At 35.8% G+C, this 17,786-nt stretch overlaps 3 protein-coding genes across 6 annotated transcripts; 2 read left to right on the forward strand and 1 right to left on the reverse strand.

Annotated features, from left to right (window-relative positions):
* Positions 1-13: 13 nt before the first annotated feature.
* Positions 14-4,639, reverse strand: LOC111778177 (dnaJ protein ERDJ3B). Its single transcript, XM_023657861.2, has 10 exons — positions 4,335-4,639; positions 4,076-4,224; positions 3,853-3,985; positions 3,452-3,566; positions 1,733-1,849; positions 1,521-1,607; positions 1,259-1,318; positions 1,095-1,172; positions 468-539; positions 14-360 (listed from the first exon to the last, which is right to left on the reverse strand). Exons 1-10 carry the CDS (start codon positions 4,403-4,405, stop codon positions 202-204), a joined length of 1,041 nt encoding a protein of 346 aa, XP_023513629.1. The 5' UTR covers positions 4,406-4,639; the 3' UTR covers positions 14-201.
* Positions 4,640-5,647: 1,008 nt separating this feature from the next.
* On the forward strand, positions 5,648-9,590 carry LOC111778070 (protein disulfide-isomerase like 2-1). Its single transcript, XM_023657709.2, has 11 exons — positions 5,648-5,885; positions 6,451-6,535; positions 6,695-6,792; positions 6,864-6,919; positions 7,342-7,459; positions 7,534-7,561; positions 7,648-7,739; positions 7,825-7,981; positions 8,066-8,190; positions 8,361-8,460; positions 9,378-9,590. The coding sequence occupies exons 1-11, from the start codon at positions 5,734-5,736 to the stop codon at positions 9,453-9,455; spliced, it is 1,089 nt and encodes a 362-aa protein (XP_023513477.1). The 5' UTR covers positions 5,648-5,733; the 3' UTR covers positions 9,456-9,590.
* Positions 9,591-10,702: 1,112 nt separating this feature from the next.
* Positions 10,703-17,445, forward strand: LOC111778176 (uncharacterized). Of its 4 annotated transcripts, none has more exons than XM_023657858.2 (23): positions 10,703-10,971; positions 11,466-11,545; positions 11,715-11,801; positions 11,891-11,941; positions 12,049-12,166; positions 12,263-12,319; positions 12,448-12,512; positions 12,652-12,735; positions 13,028-13,078; positions 13,173-13,235; positions 13,361-13,407; positions 13,842-13,911; positions 14,002-14,064; positions 14,303-14,392; positions 14,479-14,517; positions 14,865-15,014; positions 15,116-15,193; positions 15,293-15,378; positions 15,694-15,742; positions 15,820-15,900; positions 16,048-16,141; positions 16,575-16,669; positions 16,927-17,445. In XM_023657858.2, exons 1-22 carry the CDS (start codon positions 10,854-10,856, stop codon positions 16,637-16,639), a joined length of 1,686 nt encoding a protein of 561 aa, XP_023513626.1. In that variant the 5' UTR covers positions 10,703-10,853; the 3' UTR covers positions 16,640-16,669; positions 16,927-17,445. The 4 variants fall into 4 exon arrangements, 2 of the variants coding, with proteins under 2 accessions (XP_023513626.1, XP_023513627.1); XM_023657859.2 differs by having other exon boundaries at positions 10,705-10,971; positions 11,466-11,540; XR_015413561.1 differs by lacking the exons at positions 10,703-10,971; positions 11,466-11,545; positions 11,715-11,801; ... (7 more) ...; positions 13,361-13,407; positions 13,842-13,911 and having other exon boundaries at positions 13,985-14,064; positions 16,927-16,988; positions 17,063-17,445.
* Positions 17,446-17,786: the final 341 nt, after the last annotated feature.

A 17,786-nucleotide genomic window follows, 5' to 3' on the forward strand; every position in this document is an offset into this window, starting at 1 on the left:
TGAGTTAACAATATGAAGGATGAATATCATTATAGATAACATGTTAAATAAATCAATCAAAACTTCTGCAGGGCTCAGCGATACCAAATGTTTATAATGATCCACCACATGCTACAGCCTACTACAATGGGTATATATATATATATATATATATATATCTTTTTTAGCACAACAAAAAGAAAGAAGAAAAAAAAGAAGAAACTAACCAAGAATTTTCTGGATATTTGTCTTCTGATCCTCTGTTAACGATGTGGGAAATAACACCTCAAATGTGACATAAAGATCCCCTTTCTTTGTGCTGAAATGCAATGGCATCCCCTCTCCTTTGAACTTTCTTACTTCCTTGGGTTTTGTAATTCCCTAATCATGATCACAGTAACAGAAGTTATTTTGGGTTGTGATTGGATTTATGAAGGACTTGATGATGGAGATAGAATGCAAAAAAAGGTGTAAATACTCTGGCTCACCTTGGTTCCGATTTCGACTAAATGTTCGTCGAGGTGTTTGAGACTTTTTTCGAAACCGACCAGAGCTTGTACCTGATCGATTGAAGTTGTTTGAATGTATTAACTTCGAGAATCAAGAAGACACCCAAGAAAGTGATCTAGTGGGTTCAAACGTATTAACTTTGAGAATCAAGAAGGTGCTCAAGAAAAGTGATCTAGTGTGTTCAAACGTATTAATTTTGACAATCAAGAAGATGCCCAAGAAAAGTGATATATTGTGTTCAAACGTATTAACTTCAACAATCAAGAAGACGCCCAAGAAAAGTGATATGTGTTCAAATGTTTAACTTTGAGAATCAAGAAGACCCCCAAGAAAAGTGATCTAGTGTGTTCAAACGTATTAACTTTGAGAATCAAGACGACACCCAAGAAAAGTGATCTAGTGTGTTCAAACGTAATAACTTTGAGAATTAAGAAGACGCCCAAGAAATGTGATCTAATGTGTTCAAACGTATTAACTTTTAAAGGGTGACTAGGACTCAAAAAGCCTTAATACTAAACAGCATGCGTCCAAGTAATGTAAAGTTTAGTAGCCATAGGGTTGTAAAAGATCAAAATAAACCATCAAAAATATAGTTTCAGAGTTACCAGGGTGATGGTCACAGTAGCATGTAAATCATTGCCTTCCCTTCTGAAAAGATCATGTGGTGCGGTGCGGATGCGGAACTGTTGAACATAAAAGTAAATGATTTTCAAAACTTTCAGCAAATACAATCACAATGGAACTAGTTGAATAATGGAAAAGAACTAACTCTAAGATCTCCAGCTTCTCCATCTATCATAGGCTCACCATCTTCATAGAAAGTGACCTCCTGCAACACCAAAGGGTTTTTTTATGTTCATGAAAGGAAGTACGTCACTGCAAATATCTCAAATTTATGGATTCAAAGTTGTCGAATCACTTCTTTAGAGAACATTATAGTTTCAAAGATAAATTTAAGCATTCTGACTCAAATATGCAACATCAGCATATGCTTTCTTGAAACAATCCAGATGAAGATTAGTGTTTCTTACTTGCCCATCTTGCATTCCTTTCTCGATATCGACAGTAACGAAGTATCCTTCTCTTTCGAATTTAACATTGGGGCATTGCTCACAGACCTGAAAGAGTAAAAGAAAGAACAGACACAAGACTCAATAAAACATGATGAGTGCAAGAAATAATTGAATTTGTGAACAAGTGTTGGATGACTTAGTAAGAAATTTTGTTAAACAAGAACACATACTTGTTCTGTCATCTGTTGGAACATTCCAGGACCAATCTGCTTGTGATAGACTTCATTTCTACAATTACACCGCCTCTTGCCTGGTGCTGGCTTTAATATGTTTTTTTCCCTCCATACCTGGAATCCAATGTTGATAACAGCCATTAGCAAATTTTACAGTCAAAATACTAGGGGATGTAGAGATTAAAGAAGAAAAATCCAATCGAAGCAAGGAGAAGGCTCCAAACAGCTATGGAAAAAAAAATAGTGGGATATCACCATTAGAGTGGTAGAGCTCAGCTACAGATGCGTCTTAGTCCATAATTTTCAAAATTGAAATTGATAATGAGAAACAGTATCCCTGGATCAAATCTATTCAGAGGCATATGAAAGAGACCAAAACCACATTCATATACAATGATAACTTCGGGACGGGAGAGGCGCCAAGGTTTAAATGGTGAATTGAATGGAGGACACGAGGACTTCATTTGAGGCACAGTTTTATGAAAATGGTTTTCTAGAACAAGACATGATTTTAATAGGAAACAATTTCATGATCAAATGAAGTTACAAGGCAAAAAAGTTAACTGAGTCTAAGGAATGACAAAGGTCCTCTCCGACCAGATACAAATGAATGAGAGATAATTGCAAAAGGCCCCAAGAACAAGTAAAGAAAACAGATTCCTCTCATTAGAAGATCCTGCAATTTCTTCTTCTAACCACATCTCCCATAAAATGAACCTAATGGCATTAAGCATGGTTCATAGCTTTCTCCCTGAAGTAATGGAATTATGGCCATATAAAACAAAGCAGAGCAAATTGTGAGCCCTTCTAGGGCACCTTAGGGAAAGGAGGACCATTGTTTCAATTTCTTGTTTACAAGATCAAACTAATTGGAAGAAGATGTGATGACAGTGTTTCTTCTGAATCCTATAATAGAGATATGAAACCGTCTGACGGAAGAGTCCACAAACAGATTTTAACTTTTTCAGGATAAGAATTCCTATGACATTAAAGCCACTAAGAGAGTTCTTGTAACTCCTCTGGCCAACTTTTGAGATTATCTCTCTCCCTTTTACGTAATTTTTCTTTCTTGTTAACAAAAAATACTGGCCCATAAGCAAATAAACAAGTAGACCAAGTCATAAGGTTCCAAATGTTTCAACTGGACCAATTACACCATTAAAGGCCAGAAAGATTAAACAAGCATTCATTTTTCATCTACAAAATTGGATAGGTTCGGTTCAACCTCTATTTCATGTGTTACAAGTTAACTCAAGTGAGAAAGAACCATTTGAAACTTTGGAAGTTAACATTTGCAAGATTGAAGTGGAGAATAAGGTTGCCATAATAGCACTTTGATTGATAATTTCTTTAAAAACTTCATTTATTATTTTAATTTCATAACCTCTTGTAGTGGGCATTTGGTAGTGAGAAGTTACCACACTTACCATTCATGGTCATAACTCCTGCGATCCAATTTAGAATTTGGTTCCAAATCTTGCCTCTAGATCCTTGATTTTAAAAAGTAATCTAATTTTAGTCTTTATCTCTTGATTGACCCAAATTTTGTAAGATGTTAATTCTCTTTAATTCAAGGGTTCTTGCTTGGATCGATAGACTAAAGATTAGGATTGCTTGATCACAAGTCATTTCGAAAACTTCACGAAACCGTCCCCCCCAAATAATACCTCGGAAATATTGAGCAATTATGTAAAATGCAACAGGAAAATACCTTACCTTCAATGAACCACCCATGTAGAGATCTTCTAGTGATGCATCTAATTCCACAATTACGTCATCCCCTTTTGGAATTTTCTCTTCCTCCTCCATACCACCTCCTCCGCCAAAAAACCTTCAAAATTTACAATGTCTGTACTCAATACTCACACAAAATCTCAGAATTGAAATCAAATTACCACAAAACCCCCAAAGTTCTAAGCAAGCACACAAATTAGAAGCCATATCTAAACTAAATTGGATAGCCTGTACATGGAAGATCATGGCTAGAGTCAGTTACACACCATTACTTTGCTTCAATAATGGACTTAACATCAAGAGCTGTAACCAATGATGACTATGCGAACCATAGGCAACCCCATCAGAGAAAATTCAATATGCAATAAGAAAGATTAACTTACTGGCTAAAAATATCCTGAATGTTCATTCCCATCCCTCCTCCTCTACCTCCACTGGCAGCATGCTGTTTCAGACCTTCCTCTCCATACTTATCATAAATGTTTCTCTTCTCCCCGTCCGATAGAACCTCGTAAGCTAAATCACACAACCAAATTAATAAATCCAGAAGCTGAAAAGTAGTGCACAATCTTGGAAAATAATATATCAAATGGGGAAGAAAATTACCATTGCTAATTTCCGCAAATCGTTTATTGGCTTCCTCATTTCCCTGATTCTTATCAGGATGGTACTTCAGAGCGAGCTTCCTATAAGCCCTTTTGATCTGCTCGTCCGAGGCACCCTTCGGCACCTGCAGTATGTCATAATAGCTCTTCCTGATAACAAAAGAAACAAGAAAAATCAGCAGAAAGCGAGATGAAATATAGCCATTGCAGTGAAGCAACAAAGACGTATTCGAGATGAGTGTTGCGTCATTCAACAATACCCTGCAATGCCGGAAAAAACGTAGCAGAAGGCACAAACAACGAAGAGGAGCTTCGTTCTTCGGTGCGCCATCTGAGAGAGTGATCAACGATGGAAGAAACACAAAAGAGGGGATTTCAAACTCTCTGAGAGACGATTCGGAGTTTGTCCGATACGATCACAGATCAATGAGGCACATCACTGAATTTTCACGAAGATCAAACGAACTTCCTACTTGCCCTTCTTTCAAATTTTCGCTCTGGAATTCAGGACCGGAGTCGTCACCTGAACTTGGTCGTCGAATTGATTCCACGAAAACAGAAATATGGCGAAGTAAATGACTTTGTCCAGTGACTACGCTTGGCGACGTGTTCTTCTTGGAATGGACCAATCAAATGCGAGCTTATTGAATACCAACCAATCCTTTCCTGCCACGTAGGAGTTCGCTTTTCCCAGCTTTTATAAAATAAAAAAACGAAAGAAATTTAAATATAAGTGTAAAAATTACTATTTTAGTCCATTTAATATTTTTAATTTATATTTATTTGTTATTAAAATAAATTCATTTAATTTCTTTTAGCACGAGACTACTCTATATAATTCATGATCATTCACTAAATCCCTAGAACAAAGTACATCTCACCTTAATCGAGACTCGACTCCTTTTTCTTTTGGTGTCTTAGTCATTTCTTACTATGTTTTCGAGGAGGCTCGACCCCTTTTTTTTTTTTAGAGTTACCAATCTATTGGCACGACTAAGTTTAAGGCACGACTCTGATACCATTTTAGGTAACACGACTCTTCGTAATGTTATGATATTATCCACCATGAGCATAAGCTCTCATGGCGTTGTTTTGGTTTCCCGAAAGGGCTCAAACCATTTTAGGTAACACGACTCTTCGTAATGTTATGATATTATCCACCATGAGCATAAGCTCTCATGGCGTTGTTTTGGTTTCCTGAAAGGGCTCAAACCAATAGAGAGAGTATTATTTGATTATAAACCCATGATAATTCCGATGTGGGATTAGCCGAGATGGGACTTTTGATCGTCCAACATTTTTAATTTAAAATAACACTAACGGAAAATAACTGCAAATCATTAAACTGGAGTTCATTAAATTAAAGCCACACCTGCGGCACAACGTACTCAAGCCTTTCACAGTTCGCCACGTCAACACTTTGGACGACAATCAAGTGAGAATCTCCCCCACATTAAGAATCGTGTATCCCAAGAACTAGCCAATTATTTCACGCCACGTGGTCATATAACAGTTTTCCGTAATCGCAGGGTGAGATGAAAACGAGTTCCACAGACTAAAATTCATAGTCAAACTTCACCTGCTTCAATAGGCAGTCCGACTTCCCGATATTTATAACAAATTCTCAGTATTTCCTTCCAAACTGAAATAATCGTAAAAATGGCGAAGCATCAGATCTGGTTCGCGTTCGCCGCATTGGCCATGATTCTTTCATCGGCAGTGCCCGACGATGTTGTTGTGTTGACGGAGGACAACTTCGAGAAAGAGGTTGGCCAAGATAGAGGAGCTCTGGTTGAGTTCTATGCTCCTTGGTAATCCTTCTTCTTATGATTTGAAATTGAATAGTTACTGAAATTTTTCGATTCTCAGTTGTGAAGTTTTTGCTGTTGTTTGTGATAGCTTGGTTGTACATCCGTTTGTTGACGTTGGAAACTTGTCTGAAATCTGTTTGCCTCACCTCTGTTTTCGTTCCTCAGTGGAAGAGAATATATAAAGTGGAACAGTGAATGATCAATGACGGAAATGTTCTTTTCTTATGTCGGGAATATTTTGTAAATGTCGGGGGCTATTTCCTTGTCGCATCGGTCATTTTTATTTTAACTGTCCACGTTTCTCTCTGTTGAGTTTGTAGTTTTAGTTTTCATGGCCTGGGGACGGATGTGTATGCTATGTGAAGATTGATCCGCCAGTTCTTTGAACTCACTTTTGCTGCAGTTCTTAGTGAAAGAGAAAAGTAGTGATTGAAATTAATCGTATTACTAATTCTGGTGCCTGGGGATCTATATGTAGTCATTGAGTGATATCTCCAATTTATCGTAATTGTTCCCCCCGATCATGTGTATAATGAAGCCCTACCTTACCCTGTTATGGTAATAGGTGTGGGCACTGTAAGAAGCTTGCGCCAGAGTATGAAAAGCTTGGAAGCAGCTTTAAGAGAGCCAAATCTGTTTTGATCGGAAAGGTCAGTCAGTTCTTCACCGTTCGTTCTATGTCAATTTTTTAATACAATGTGTAAAATCTTTGATGCCCATCATGACTATTATTTTCCCTTGTTACTCGAATTCTCTTTCCCAATTTGTGATGGAGAGTTAATATGGTAATTCTTAATCATATTTTATAGGTTGACTGTGATGAGCACAAGGGCGTATGCAGCAAATATGGAGTCTCTGGATACCCAACAATTCAATGGTTCCCCAAGGGATCACTCGAACCGAAAATGTAAGAAAGCTGTTTTATAAATAACACTGAGGAGGTTTGATTTATACTTGATTTCATAATCTCTTATGTAGGTATGAAGGTCAACTGACAGCAGAAGCCCTTGCCGAATTTGTCAACAGTGAAGCAGGTAGTTGTCCATTCTTGTAAAGTCATCTTATTTTTAAATCCTCATTTGGTTGGTCTGAATTAGACAATGTTCTCCATTTTACACTGTTAATTCGTTCTCCTTGCATTTCACTCTTTGCTGTATTGTTCTGAAGCGTGCCACTATTTACATATGAACACAGAGCTCACGTCCATATGATGGTTTTTATGCCCTTTCCATCTCTTTTCTTAGTGCCAGTATTTACGAAGAATATGTCTTACTTGTCATACATATATTTAGATGCATTTCTAGTGTTTACTCAATAAATTTGTTTCCGGATTCAACTTGTTGTACTATAATTGTCAATAAAAGTTGCAAGAAACCAAATCTTCGGAAGTCCCATGCTGATACGGTAACTTATGTTCTTTGGGGTTTTCTCTATTCATCAACATCTGTTCATCCAGGAACCAATGTGAAGATAGCTTCAATTCCATCCAGTGTTGTAGTTCTTTCACCTGATAATTTCAATGAGATTGTTCTAGATGCAAATAAGGATGTGCTGGTTGAGTATTACGCACCCTGGTATTTAACTTTCTGTCCTTTCTTCGAGTTATTTTAGCATGATTTCAAAGTATCTGATCAATTCTATATTTCAGGTGTGGCCACTGCAAGAGCCTTGCTCCGGTAAGTAGTTTTCTTCTTAGGCTTTTGCTGGCAAATTATCATGAATAATAAATAATTTAATATCATATTATATAATCCCTCTACAGATATATGAAAAGGTGGCAACGGCATTTAAATTGGAAGATGGCGTAGTAATTGCTAAATTAGATGCTGACAAATATCGTGATCTATCTGGAAAGTAAGTTTAATTTGCTGTGGGGTTTGTCTCTTAATGATTTCTCTAAGTTATTGTTAAAGGTCGGTTATCTTTTGTATTTTTACAGGTATGGCATAAGTGGTTTCCCTGCATTTAAATTCTTCCCAAAAGACAACAAGGATGGTGAAGACTACGACGGTGGCAGAGATGTTGATGACTTTGTTAATTTCATTAATTTAAAGAGTGGGACCAATCGTGACTCCAAGGGTCAGCTTACAGTAAATGTTAGCAAGCAACCAAACCCTTCGATGTTTAAATTTTATTTTCTTCTTTTATGTTAATACTCAAATATGTGATTTTTCTTGTAGGCTGGTCTAGTTGCTAGTTTAGAATCATTGGTGAAGGAGTTCGTAGCTGCTAGCAATGGAGAGAAAAAGAATGTTGTTGCCAAGATGGAAGAGGAAGCTGGAAAGCTTAGTGGATCTGATGCAAGGTACGCAATTTTTGTTTGATTTTTTCATTCAGTTTCTTAAGAACAATAGCGTCTATAATGATTCAAAAAGCGTTGTATGGTTTATAGTTCTATATCCTATGCGTGTCCAGAAACTTACTGCAGGATTATGGTGAAATTATTAATCATAGTTGTTGATTACTCTGCTACAGGCATGGAAAGATATACGTGAAATCTGCTAAAAAGTGCCTGGAGAAAGGTGATGGATATGCTAAGTCTGAGATTGAGAGGATTCAGCGCATACTCGACAAGGTAAGTCTAAGTTTTACCAAGACCTTATGTTTACAATGTTTTTTCTATGCAATAAATAAAGCCCTGTTTGGGGTTTTTGTCCTAAAATCTGTGGGGTCGTGCTATACTTACATATGGCTAATCACTAGATCTTAACTGCTGTCGAGAGGTTTATTTTAGAATATAGCACTAGTAGTCTTATGTTATTTACTTCCAAGGGTTATTTTGTTTTAAAACCATTAATGCATATATATTACTTTTTTAATTACATATATAAACTAGAGAAAAATGTTGGAATCAAATAGATTGGTTGGTAGGATTTGGGTGAGAATAATTATACTCGGTGATTTTGAGCTCAATATAAATAGAATCCCACCTCAGCTGGGGAGGAGAACAAAGCATTTTTTATTAAGGGTGTGAAACCTCTTCATAGTAGATGCATTTTAAAAACTTTGAGGGAAAGTCCAAAAGGGAAATCTCAATGAGGACAATATTTGTTAGTAGTGGATTTGACCGTTACAAATGGTATCAGAGTCAGACACCGGACAGCGTGCCGATGTGCCCCGAAGAGGGGTGGATTATGAGATCCCACATCGATTGTCGGTTAGGGAGGAGAACGAAGTATTCTTTATAAGGGTGTGTAAACCTCTCCCTAGTAAACGCCTTTTAAAAACTTCACGAAGGGCTTTAAATTGTTTTTTTTTTCTTTTTTTTCTTCTCCCCTTTGCATGTTACAACATTTGGTTCCTATAAATACAAACAAATGCATTTATGAGGTAAAAACGTATGTAGACTGTCGGTATTTGGAGGTGCTGAAATATATCATAAAGATGTGTTAGTTACTTGTCTGAACATATCTTATCTCAAGACATTCGTAAACTTCAGCTGACAAGTTGCTCTGCCATTTCTTGTGTTTGTCATTTTTGCATGGAACGCAGTCGGTAAGCCCAGCGAAAGCAGACGAGTTCACCTTGAAGAGAAACATTCTATCAAGTTTTGTTCAATCTTCTTCTTAACTCCTCGCCCATTGGTCCAAGTTCATGTTTATCCGAATTTAAGCAAACTCTCACATGGCACTTCATAATTTTTTTTTTTGTAGTTTTGTTGGCCTCTGAGTTTATTATTATTGAATAGAGCTCTGTTTTGTTTTCCTTCACTTTTTTCACTGTTTTACAGAGAGAAAACAGACAAATGTGTGGAGACATAAAGTCAAAACTTTAGAGACATGCATATGAATGTTCCTGAGAGAAAAATTAAATATCATCAACTTAGGATTTGAAACAAAAGATTCTGTGAGAAATTTTGTACTTTATTGATTTTGATTTTGAGGGATTTCAAAATGTAAATGAATTCTGTTCCTTTTTTCCTTTCCTTTTTACCTAAAAATGATTTATAGATTTTTTGTTTTTGGTTGATTATTTATTTAATTCTAATTTTTTGTTGATGAATAAACATTAAAAGTTTATGTGGGCCTCTTTGGATCTTATACATTATATGATAGGTATATAGGAGAATAATTTAGGATTTAAATATATGTGTTTGGATAGGTTAGATAATTAATACCCGAGAATTAATAGTTCATTTCATTATCGTTTTAAATTTTTTTAGCACGAAAATTAGAGAGAAATAAGAGAAACCAATAGAAAAAAAATCAAGTTTATAATAAATTTCGGTGAAATAAGTAAATTTTGATTACAACTCTTTACCTACCACCAATGTTGACCTCTCGGGCATATATGGTTAGATCCATCTTGAACGTAATTAGTATATTTTTATAGTTTATATATATAAATAAGATGATTTTATAAGACAATTGTGAAATAATTAGTAATTTAAAGCGGGTTAGTATAGATTTTTATAATAAATTTTATATGAATTAAATTACTTTTAAAAAAATATAATTTATATATGATAGCCTAAATAGCATTTAACGTCAAAATTAGGAATAAAATGGTGAGAAGTATAATAAATTTGTAATAAATACGATAAAATGTTATTAATAAGAGTATAATAATGTAACCAGATGCATAATTATAAAAAGAAATAGTTGAATTAAATGTCATGCTAAATTCATAGACTATATAATATAATAATTTTGAAAAGCATGTATAGGATTTATTTATAAAATTAATGTTATAAAAAAATAGAAATGAATATTATAATCATCGCATGATTTTAGTTACAGAGAGTTCAGTCCTGACTGTGAGTCAAAACCCCTTTTTACTTCGGTCTCTTTTTCTAGGTTTACTATAAAACCTCCAAAAACAAACGAACAAACAAACAAAGCCGAACCTCCACCACCTTCTTCTTCTTCTTCTTCTTCTTCTTTTTCTTCTTCTTCTTCTTCTTCTTCAACCGTTCCTGCTCAGGCGACATTACCGCCAACGACTTGTATTCCTCTCGATTTCTTCACAATGAAGTACGTTTTGGTCACTGGCGGCGTCGTTAGTGGACTCGGCAAAGGCGTCACCGCCAGTAGTATCGGTCTCGTTCTCAAAGCCTGTGGCCTGCGAGTCACCTCCATTAAAATAGGTTTTCTTCTCTTTTCTTTTTATTTTTGCTTCTTGTTATCGCTGAAGAACCACGTTTTCTATGCTCTGATACTCTGTTCTTCACCTGCTGTTTTTGATTCCTGCTGCATTATGTTCCCGGAACTGCATAATGTTGTCGTTTCTTAAACGAGTTTTCTCCTCTGCGTACTCGTTTGCTTACTCTGCATGTTTTGGATTCCGTTTATTTGATTTTGATCAGTGTCCTTTTTTGGATTTTGGAAAATTTTCAAGTGATAGTGTTCTCTTAGACTGAAGATTAGTTCGTCATGGTGACATCTTGATGACGAGTCTTTTACCTACTTTTTTTTGTCTTTTTAAGCGTAGTTTCTTTTCCATTTCTTTGATTGCTTCTCATTGCCGTGGTGATGATGTGCATGTCTGCTTCAGTGTTGTCCATAGGAAAGTCGATTATGGTTCGACTTCTTGTATGCGTGTGAATTGATCCTTAATGCTTTGTTGCGTTTGAATTTGCAGATCCGTACTTGAATATGGATGCTGGTACCATGTCTCCTTTTGAACACGGGGAAGTTTTTGTTCTTGATGATAGCGGTGAGGTATCTTCCTTTCTAGCCATACAAAAACAACACTGCGTATTTCCATTTGAGACACGGTGTATACTTGATTGTATAGATTTGCCTCGCTGCATGTATTGGTTTCAGTTGTAGTAGAGGTATGATTGTACTTAAGTAATTCACAGGTTATTTACTTGTTTTCAAATTTCAGGTTGATTTAGACCTGGGAAACTATGAACGTTTCCTAGATATAACGTTGACAAGAGAGAACAATATTACTGCAGGAAAAATATATCAGGTTGTTGGAATGATTTTTGTTTCAAGTTGTAAGTATCTATTAAGAATTCTATAGCTTGCTAATTGATTCCATCCATGCAAATGTATTAGTCTGTTCTCGAGAAGGAGCGAAGAGGTGATTACCTTGGGAAGACCGTTCAGGTAATGCTTCTTTTGTATTATGCTGCCGTTTTTCCTTATTAGTCTGCTCTGAACTTTTTCATACTAGTTATTTTTCATTATTATTTATATTATTTATTTGAATTCAGGTAGTTCCACACATCTCCGATGCCATTAAAAACCACATCGAGTCAGTAGCTACCATTCCCATGGATGGCCAAGAGGGCCCTGCTGATGTCTGCGTGATAGAATTAGGAGGGACTGTTGGTAACCTAACTTCTACATTTGTCAGACATTTCCCCAGTAGAATTTTGATAATTTATGTTTTGTTTCATGAAATAAAATTTTAGTTGTCTTCTTAAGGTGACATTGAATCAATGCCGTTTATTGAAGCTTTGCGACAATTGTCCTTTTCAGTTGGTAAGTTCATACTTTCTGTTTGATAACCACTTGAGGTGGCCATATATAATTCTTATATGCAATAGTTGTAGATCACGCTCTTACAACCAATAGGTGTGAATCGTCTCACCTTTTAATTGGGTTGTTAGGTCCAGACAATTTCTGCCTCATCCACGTGAGCTTAATACCAGTATTGGGAGTTGTTGGAGAGCAAGTAATAATCTATCTTTATATACTGTACAAATAGTTTGTATATAATTTATGCTCTGTGAGCAGTTATTTATGCCGGTGGTAAATTTTTCTTTCACCATTCTTTGATGAATGTAGTTCTCACTATTTGTTTTAAAACACAGAAAACAAAGCCTACACAAGTCAGTGTTCGAGAACTCAGAGCTTTAGGCTTAACTCCACATCTGCTAGCATGCCGATCTGCTCAGGTACATTTTCTTTTCTTCCTTTGACATCATAGTATGGGTTCACAATGATCACCTTAGTTCATTTAGTTTCTTTCCTGCCCTGCTATTGCACGGACCTGCTGGTTTGGTTATATGTACTATGGTTTTGTGTTGTCTTTGGTAGTTATTTAGTTAATATTTAATTGGAGTATGACCTCATTCTAATTGCTCCGTAATTTTTATTAAATGTAAAATTTTTGCCTTCACATTCATTACATACAATAGTTTTGATATTTCAAGGTGTCTTAAGGTTTTTCTTTTGAATTTTCTGTAGCCTTTACTGGACAATACGAAGGAGAAGCTTTCTCAGTTTTGCCATGTTCCAGTGAGTTGTTAATTGAAATTTTTATTTTTGTATGGATTTATGTTTTCATAATTTTACTTATTTTATGCACATAACCTTTTTGAATTTTATCCAGGCCTGTAATATTCTGAATATCCATGATGTCCCAAACATCTGGCATATTCCGCTTTTGCTTACGGTACGTATGTATGTATTTATGCATATGGATATTTGCATGCAGATTTTGCATTTCTTCCTTTGTTTATGGCTTAGTTGTTCACTGGAAATTTCACTTACTGTTTCTTGGGTTTGTTTCTGCGACAGAACCAGAATGCTCATCATTCAATTCTTAAACAACTCAACTTGGTCAGGTAATTTTCTTAGATCTCTTTTCTGTAAAGCTGACATTACACCTTCAGATTGTGTCTTGCGAGAACAAATCAACTTGAGTTTATTCTTCTTAAGAGTTCAATTTGTCAATTTTTGAAGCTACCCATTATGGCATGTAGATTGCTGTTTGAAGTGTCAATCAAATAGCCACAAATTTGGGTTTATATGTGCTTCATGAATTCTGCCTCACTCCACTTAATGCTCTTTGTGCATCTCTCCGTCTAGACAGATGAGGAACTTATTGCCTTATGGTGTATGTTGCCCTTCGAAGACATTACATGAATTAAGTAGCTTAGGAGAAATGCTCTAAAAGAAAATGTTTGATCCATCAAATAGAAGTTGTTTAAGATTTGTAGAAGCAGCTTAAATTTCACCTTGATTAAATATGCTAACTATTATTTATGTTTTGTCCTAGGATTGCCACTGCTCCTGATTTGCGTGACTGGACAAATATGGCTGCAACTTATGACAATCTCACAAATTCAGTTAAGTCTAATTTATGCTGTAATTTATGTATGTCTGTCTACATGTTTTCTGTGAACTCTAAGATAATCAAAATTTTGGTTTTCTTCTAGGTGAAAATTGCGATGGTTGGAAAGTACGTTGGTTTGACAGATTCATACCTTTCTGTTGTGAAGGTGCTATTCTAGTACTTCCAGAAAGAAATCAACTTTTCTAATTTCTACATGCATAAATGTGGGCCTGTGTCTAAGTTTCAAAAGTTGTAAGGTTTTATTCAATCTTGCTTGTTTTAACTGCAAAATGAGTATTGTTTCATTTATTTGAAGTTTGGTTAATTTCTAGCTATAAATAACAAGAAACCATTGTATCTTTTTGCTTTTGTGTGAACTGTTGGGATCCACATCAATTTTGCAGGCCCTTCTTCATGCGTGCGTTGCATGTTCTTTGAAGCCATCAATAGATTGGATTGCGGCTACTGACCTTGAGGATGAAAGTTCCAAATTGGTATTTTTTTTTTTGTACATGGCATCACAAATACTCCTTATTAGTTCAGAATTCCATCATTTAAATAATGCACTGTTCTTTTGTAGAAACCGGAAGCACATGCTGCTGCGTGGGAGACCCTGAGGGTAGGATTTTCCTCCATGTGTACTGTTTTTTACTAGCATACATGTCAACTATAACTATAACTTTTCTGAAGCAGCCAATTCTGTTGAGGAAGGAATGGTTATATAAACATCTCTCCTTGGAAAGTTGGGTTGGAAGCAGGGTGGCTTCTTCTCTTTTCTAATAAATGTAGCTGTATAAATGATGTGTTTTTATGATGTGATTTTCAATAATTTTGGTTTTGAAAATGGAATGTTGAAAATCATAAAATTACGTTGGTATGTTTAAAAGCTGGACACAAAGGGGGAGGGATTTTTGTGGCATTTGGTTTTAGGCCTTTCTGATCCTTCTTGACAATCTATTCTTTCAGAAAGCATCCTGTGTCTTAGTTCCTGGAGGATTTGGAGATCGAGGTGTGAAAGGCATGATATTGGCTGCAAAGTATGCCAGAGAAAACAAAGTTCCGTACTTGGGGATTTGCTTAGGCATGCAGATATCTGTAATTGAGTTTGCTGGAAGTGTAAGAATTTTCTTTTCATAAGCAAACTTCCGTTTCGTATTTTGTATTCATGTTCTTTCAGTCGTTGCTGTTACCATCCTCTTATGTTTTCTTTGTCTTAGGTTTTGGGTTGGGAAAAGGCAAACAGTACAGAGTTTGATGATGGGACGCTGTATCCTGTTGTCATTTTTATGCCTGAGGTACTGATTTCTTGAATGACAATTTGTATGTTGCTTTCTGCTCAGTTACTTCTATAACGTTATCTGTTAAGACGTCTTTCCCTTTGCACTCATGTGTAGGGTTCAAAGACACATATGGGAAGCACTATGAGATTAGGATCTCGAAGAACAGTATTCCAGACTGCTGACTGTATAACTTCAAGGATGTATGTGATTTCTTATTTCTTTTACGTTTAAATATTTAATGATGAGTTTGCTTCACCCTGGTATTACTTTTTGGAGAAACTACATTTGAAGTATCTATATGATTAGCATCAGTTAGTTGTATTGAATACTCATTTACCCATGTAATATATATTGTCATCAGGAAGTCTGTAATGCAAATGGTTTGTCCGCCCACAAGAAATTATGGCTGATATATGCTATTTAACTTTCTATAGTACTTGTGTCTCGTTTTTGCACTTGGCTGTGATTTTTTGTACTTCTTATCCTGCTCTTTTTAATTCTTCCTGGATGGATAGGTATCATAACTCAGAATATGTAGATGAACGGCATCGGCATAGATATGAGGTAAGTTTTTAAAGTTTATGGCTGCAAGTCTGATGATTGCGAATGATTGCGACATGAGCAAAATCATTATGTTGCAGGTAAACCCAGAGTTCATCGAGACATTTGAAGAAGCTGGCCTGAAATTTGTTGGGAAGGATGAGACTGGAAAAAGAATGGAGGTACGTGATAGTTCTCAGTCATCTTCAGGTGTCAAAATTAAGTTGTTAATTGCATTCCAGCTATTCAAAGTCATCAAATGATATAGTTCATTCCTGTTATGAATCAAATTAGTAAATTAATATTTGTGATTTTATGTATTTCTTCAGATTTTAGAACTTCCAAGCCATCCCTTCTATGTGGGTGTACAATTTCATCCAGAATTTAAATCACGGCCCCGGAGGCCGTCACCTGTCTTTCTAGGTAAAATTTATTTGACAATGAATTCTATGTCCACTTGTCCTGTTTATCCTGTTCATACCTCGTAGCATTTTCATTGCTTTCAACATATTTATCTCTCAACTGTTATTATTGGAAGCACTCTAATTTGATGGCTCATGAATATGGAGGTAGATGGTTCAGAGTAGTGACTGGTTGGAGAATAATATTTTTGTTCATCTCTAAACTATTGAAAAAGTCTGATAATTTGCAAATTATACCAATTGTCAATTTGTCATCAAATAATTTGTAGAAGCAGTTCCTGGATTAGTGAGAGCATCAGTTCTGAAACACCATGTCCGTTTTACAAATTTACTTATTTCAACTTTGGTATCTGTTTGTTTATATTACAACATTTTTTATCTTCGCTATTAAAATCATGACCTAATATATTAACGTTTTAACACTACTTTTGAAGGTTTTATACTGGCGGCAACTGGGCAATTAGACTTATATCTTGAAAAGCAAATAAATGGAAGTTGATGCAACTATTTACTCCCACAATCTTTCAAGGTAAAACAATTTCATGTGTAAGGAAATTGATATGAATCCAACCATTAAGTACTCGAATGAGAGTTATTCATCCTTCTAACTATCTCTTGGTTGGAATCAATCGTTAAGAATCGTTAAGTTAGCTTTATTTGTAAAAATTTGCAAGGATCTTAAAAGGACTTCTAGCTTTGCATTTGCAAATCCAGCCTTGGCGCTTATCAGCAATTAATTTCTTTATTGAATATTTGACCGTCCTTAATTCCATAATTATCGTGCAGAGAAGAACTTGATTCTTTTTGCTGGGTCAAAGGCATACTATGACGACGAACTCCAATACGAGGTACTTTACTCCAATACGAGGTACTTTACTGTAGCTGTACGTGATACCATACAAGTAATTGTAGTTGGAACCAGATGATTGTGTTCTTTGCAGTTATATCGTTTTGTCATCCTCCGAGTGGCAGTGGCAGTGGTAGAGCTTAATTTGCCGGTGAAGTTATGGTTTATGTTTTGCCCCCTAGCATAAAAGAATCTTGATTTCAAGTGTGTATTATGAATGCGACAAAAATAGTATACAAATGTTTTATACTATTTATTAAGTTAGGCTTTTTTCTGTATCATTCCATTTTATGTAGATAGCCCTCCTAAATTAATGCGTTGATTAAATTTATTCTTGGTCACTTCTGTTTCATGTAAGTTTGGTTCAGAACCAAATAGACATAAATGTGGGACTAAATTTTACAATTTAGAGACGTTCTGTCTCGTGGAATCAAGGAATGGTGTACATTCTTGTTTTATTCAATGACTTCACATTGGGAAAATGAAATCTGTGTTTGCATTTTCATTTGGTCATAGAACTTAGATTAGATTATTGGGAGAGAGCCCCATATTGGTTAATTTAGTGGAAGATTATTGGTTTATAAGTGAATATACTATCTTAGGCCTTTTGGGGAAGCCTAAAGCAAAGCAATGAAAGCTTATGCTCAAAGTAGACAATATCATACCATTGTGGAGAGTCGTGATTTCTAACAGGTGTTGCATCTTAACGTGGACAATCGACATCTCGTCAAGGAGAGCTCGTGATCACCGTACTGCAGCTGGCCATGGGGCGTCGTCGAGTGGCCAAGACTCTTCTTCG

This window comes from Cucurbita pepo, chromosome 17, assembly GCF_057944985.1.
Source record: "Cucurbita pepo subsp. pepo isolate OVF chromosome 17, ASM5794498v1, whole genome shotgun sequence".
NCBI classification, from domain to species: Eukaryota; Viridiplantae; Streptophyta; class Magnoliopsida; order Cucurbitales; family Cucurbitaceae; genus Cucurbita; species Cucurbita pepo.

Bases quoted from the DNA above. Each gene is read 5' to 3' on its own strand.
- LOC111778070 (XM_023657709.2), top strand. From the start codon at position 5,734: ATGGCGAAGCATCAGATCTGGTTCGCGTTCGCCGCATTGGCCATGATT. The intron at 6,793-6,863 runs GTAAGAAAGCTG...TCTCTTATGTAG, and splicing joins GGATCACTCGAACCGAAAAT to GTATGAAGGTCAACTGACAG. The intron at 7,982-8,065 runs GTTAGCAAGCAA...TTTTTCTTGTAG, and splicing joins AGGGTCAGCTTACAGTAAAT to GCTGGTCTAGTTGCTAGTTT.
- LOC111778176 (XM_023657858.2), top strand. From the start codon at position 10,854: ATGAAGTACGTTTTGGTCACTGGCGGCGTCGTTAGTGGACTCGGCAAA. The intron at 15,194-15,292 runs GTACTGATTTCT...ACTCATGTGTAG, and splicing joins TTGTCATTTTTATGCCTGAG to GGTTCAAAGACACATATGGG. The intron at 15,901-16,047 runs GTACGTGATAGT...GTATTTCTTCAG, and splicing joins AGACTGGAAAAAGAATGGAG to ATTTTAGAACTTCCAAGCCA.
- LOC111778177 (XM_023657861.2), bottom strand. From the start codon at position 4,405: ATGGCGCACCGAAGAACGAAGCTCCTCTTCGTTGTTTGTGCCTTCTGC. The intron at 3,986-4,075 runs GTAATTTTCTTC...TGTGTGATTTAG, and splicing joins ATTTGCGGAAATTAGCAATG to CTTACGAGGTTCTATCGGAC. The intron at 540-1,094 runs GTAACTCTGAAA...TCAATCGATCAG, and splicing joins CTACTGTGACCATCACCCTG to GTACAAGCTCTGGTCGGTTT.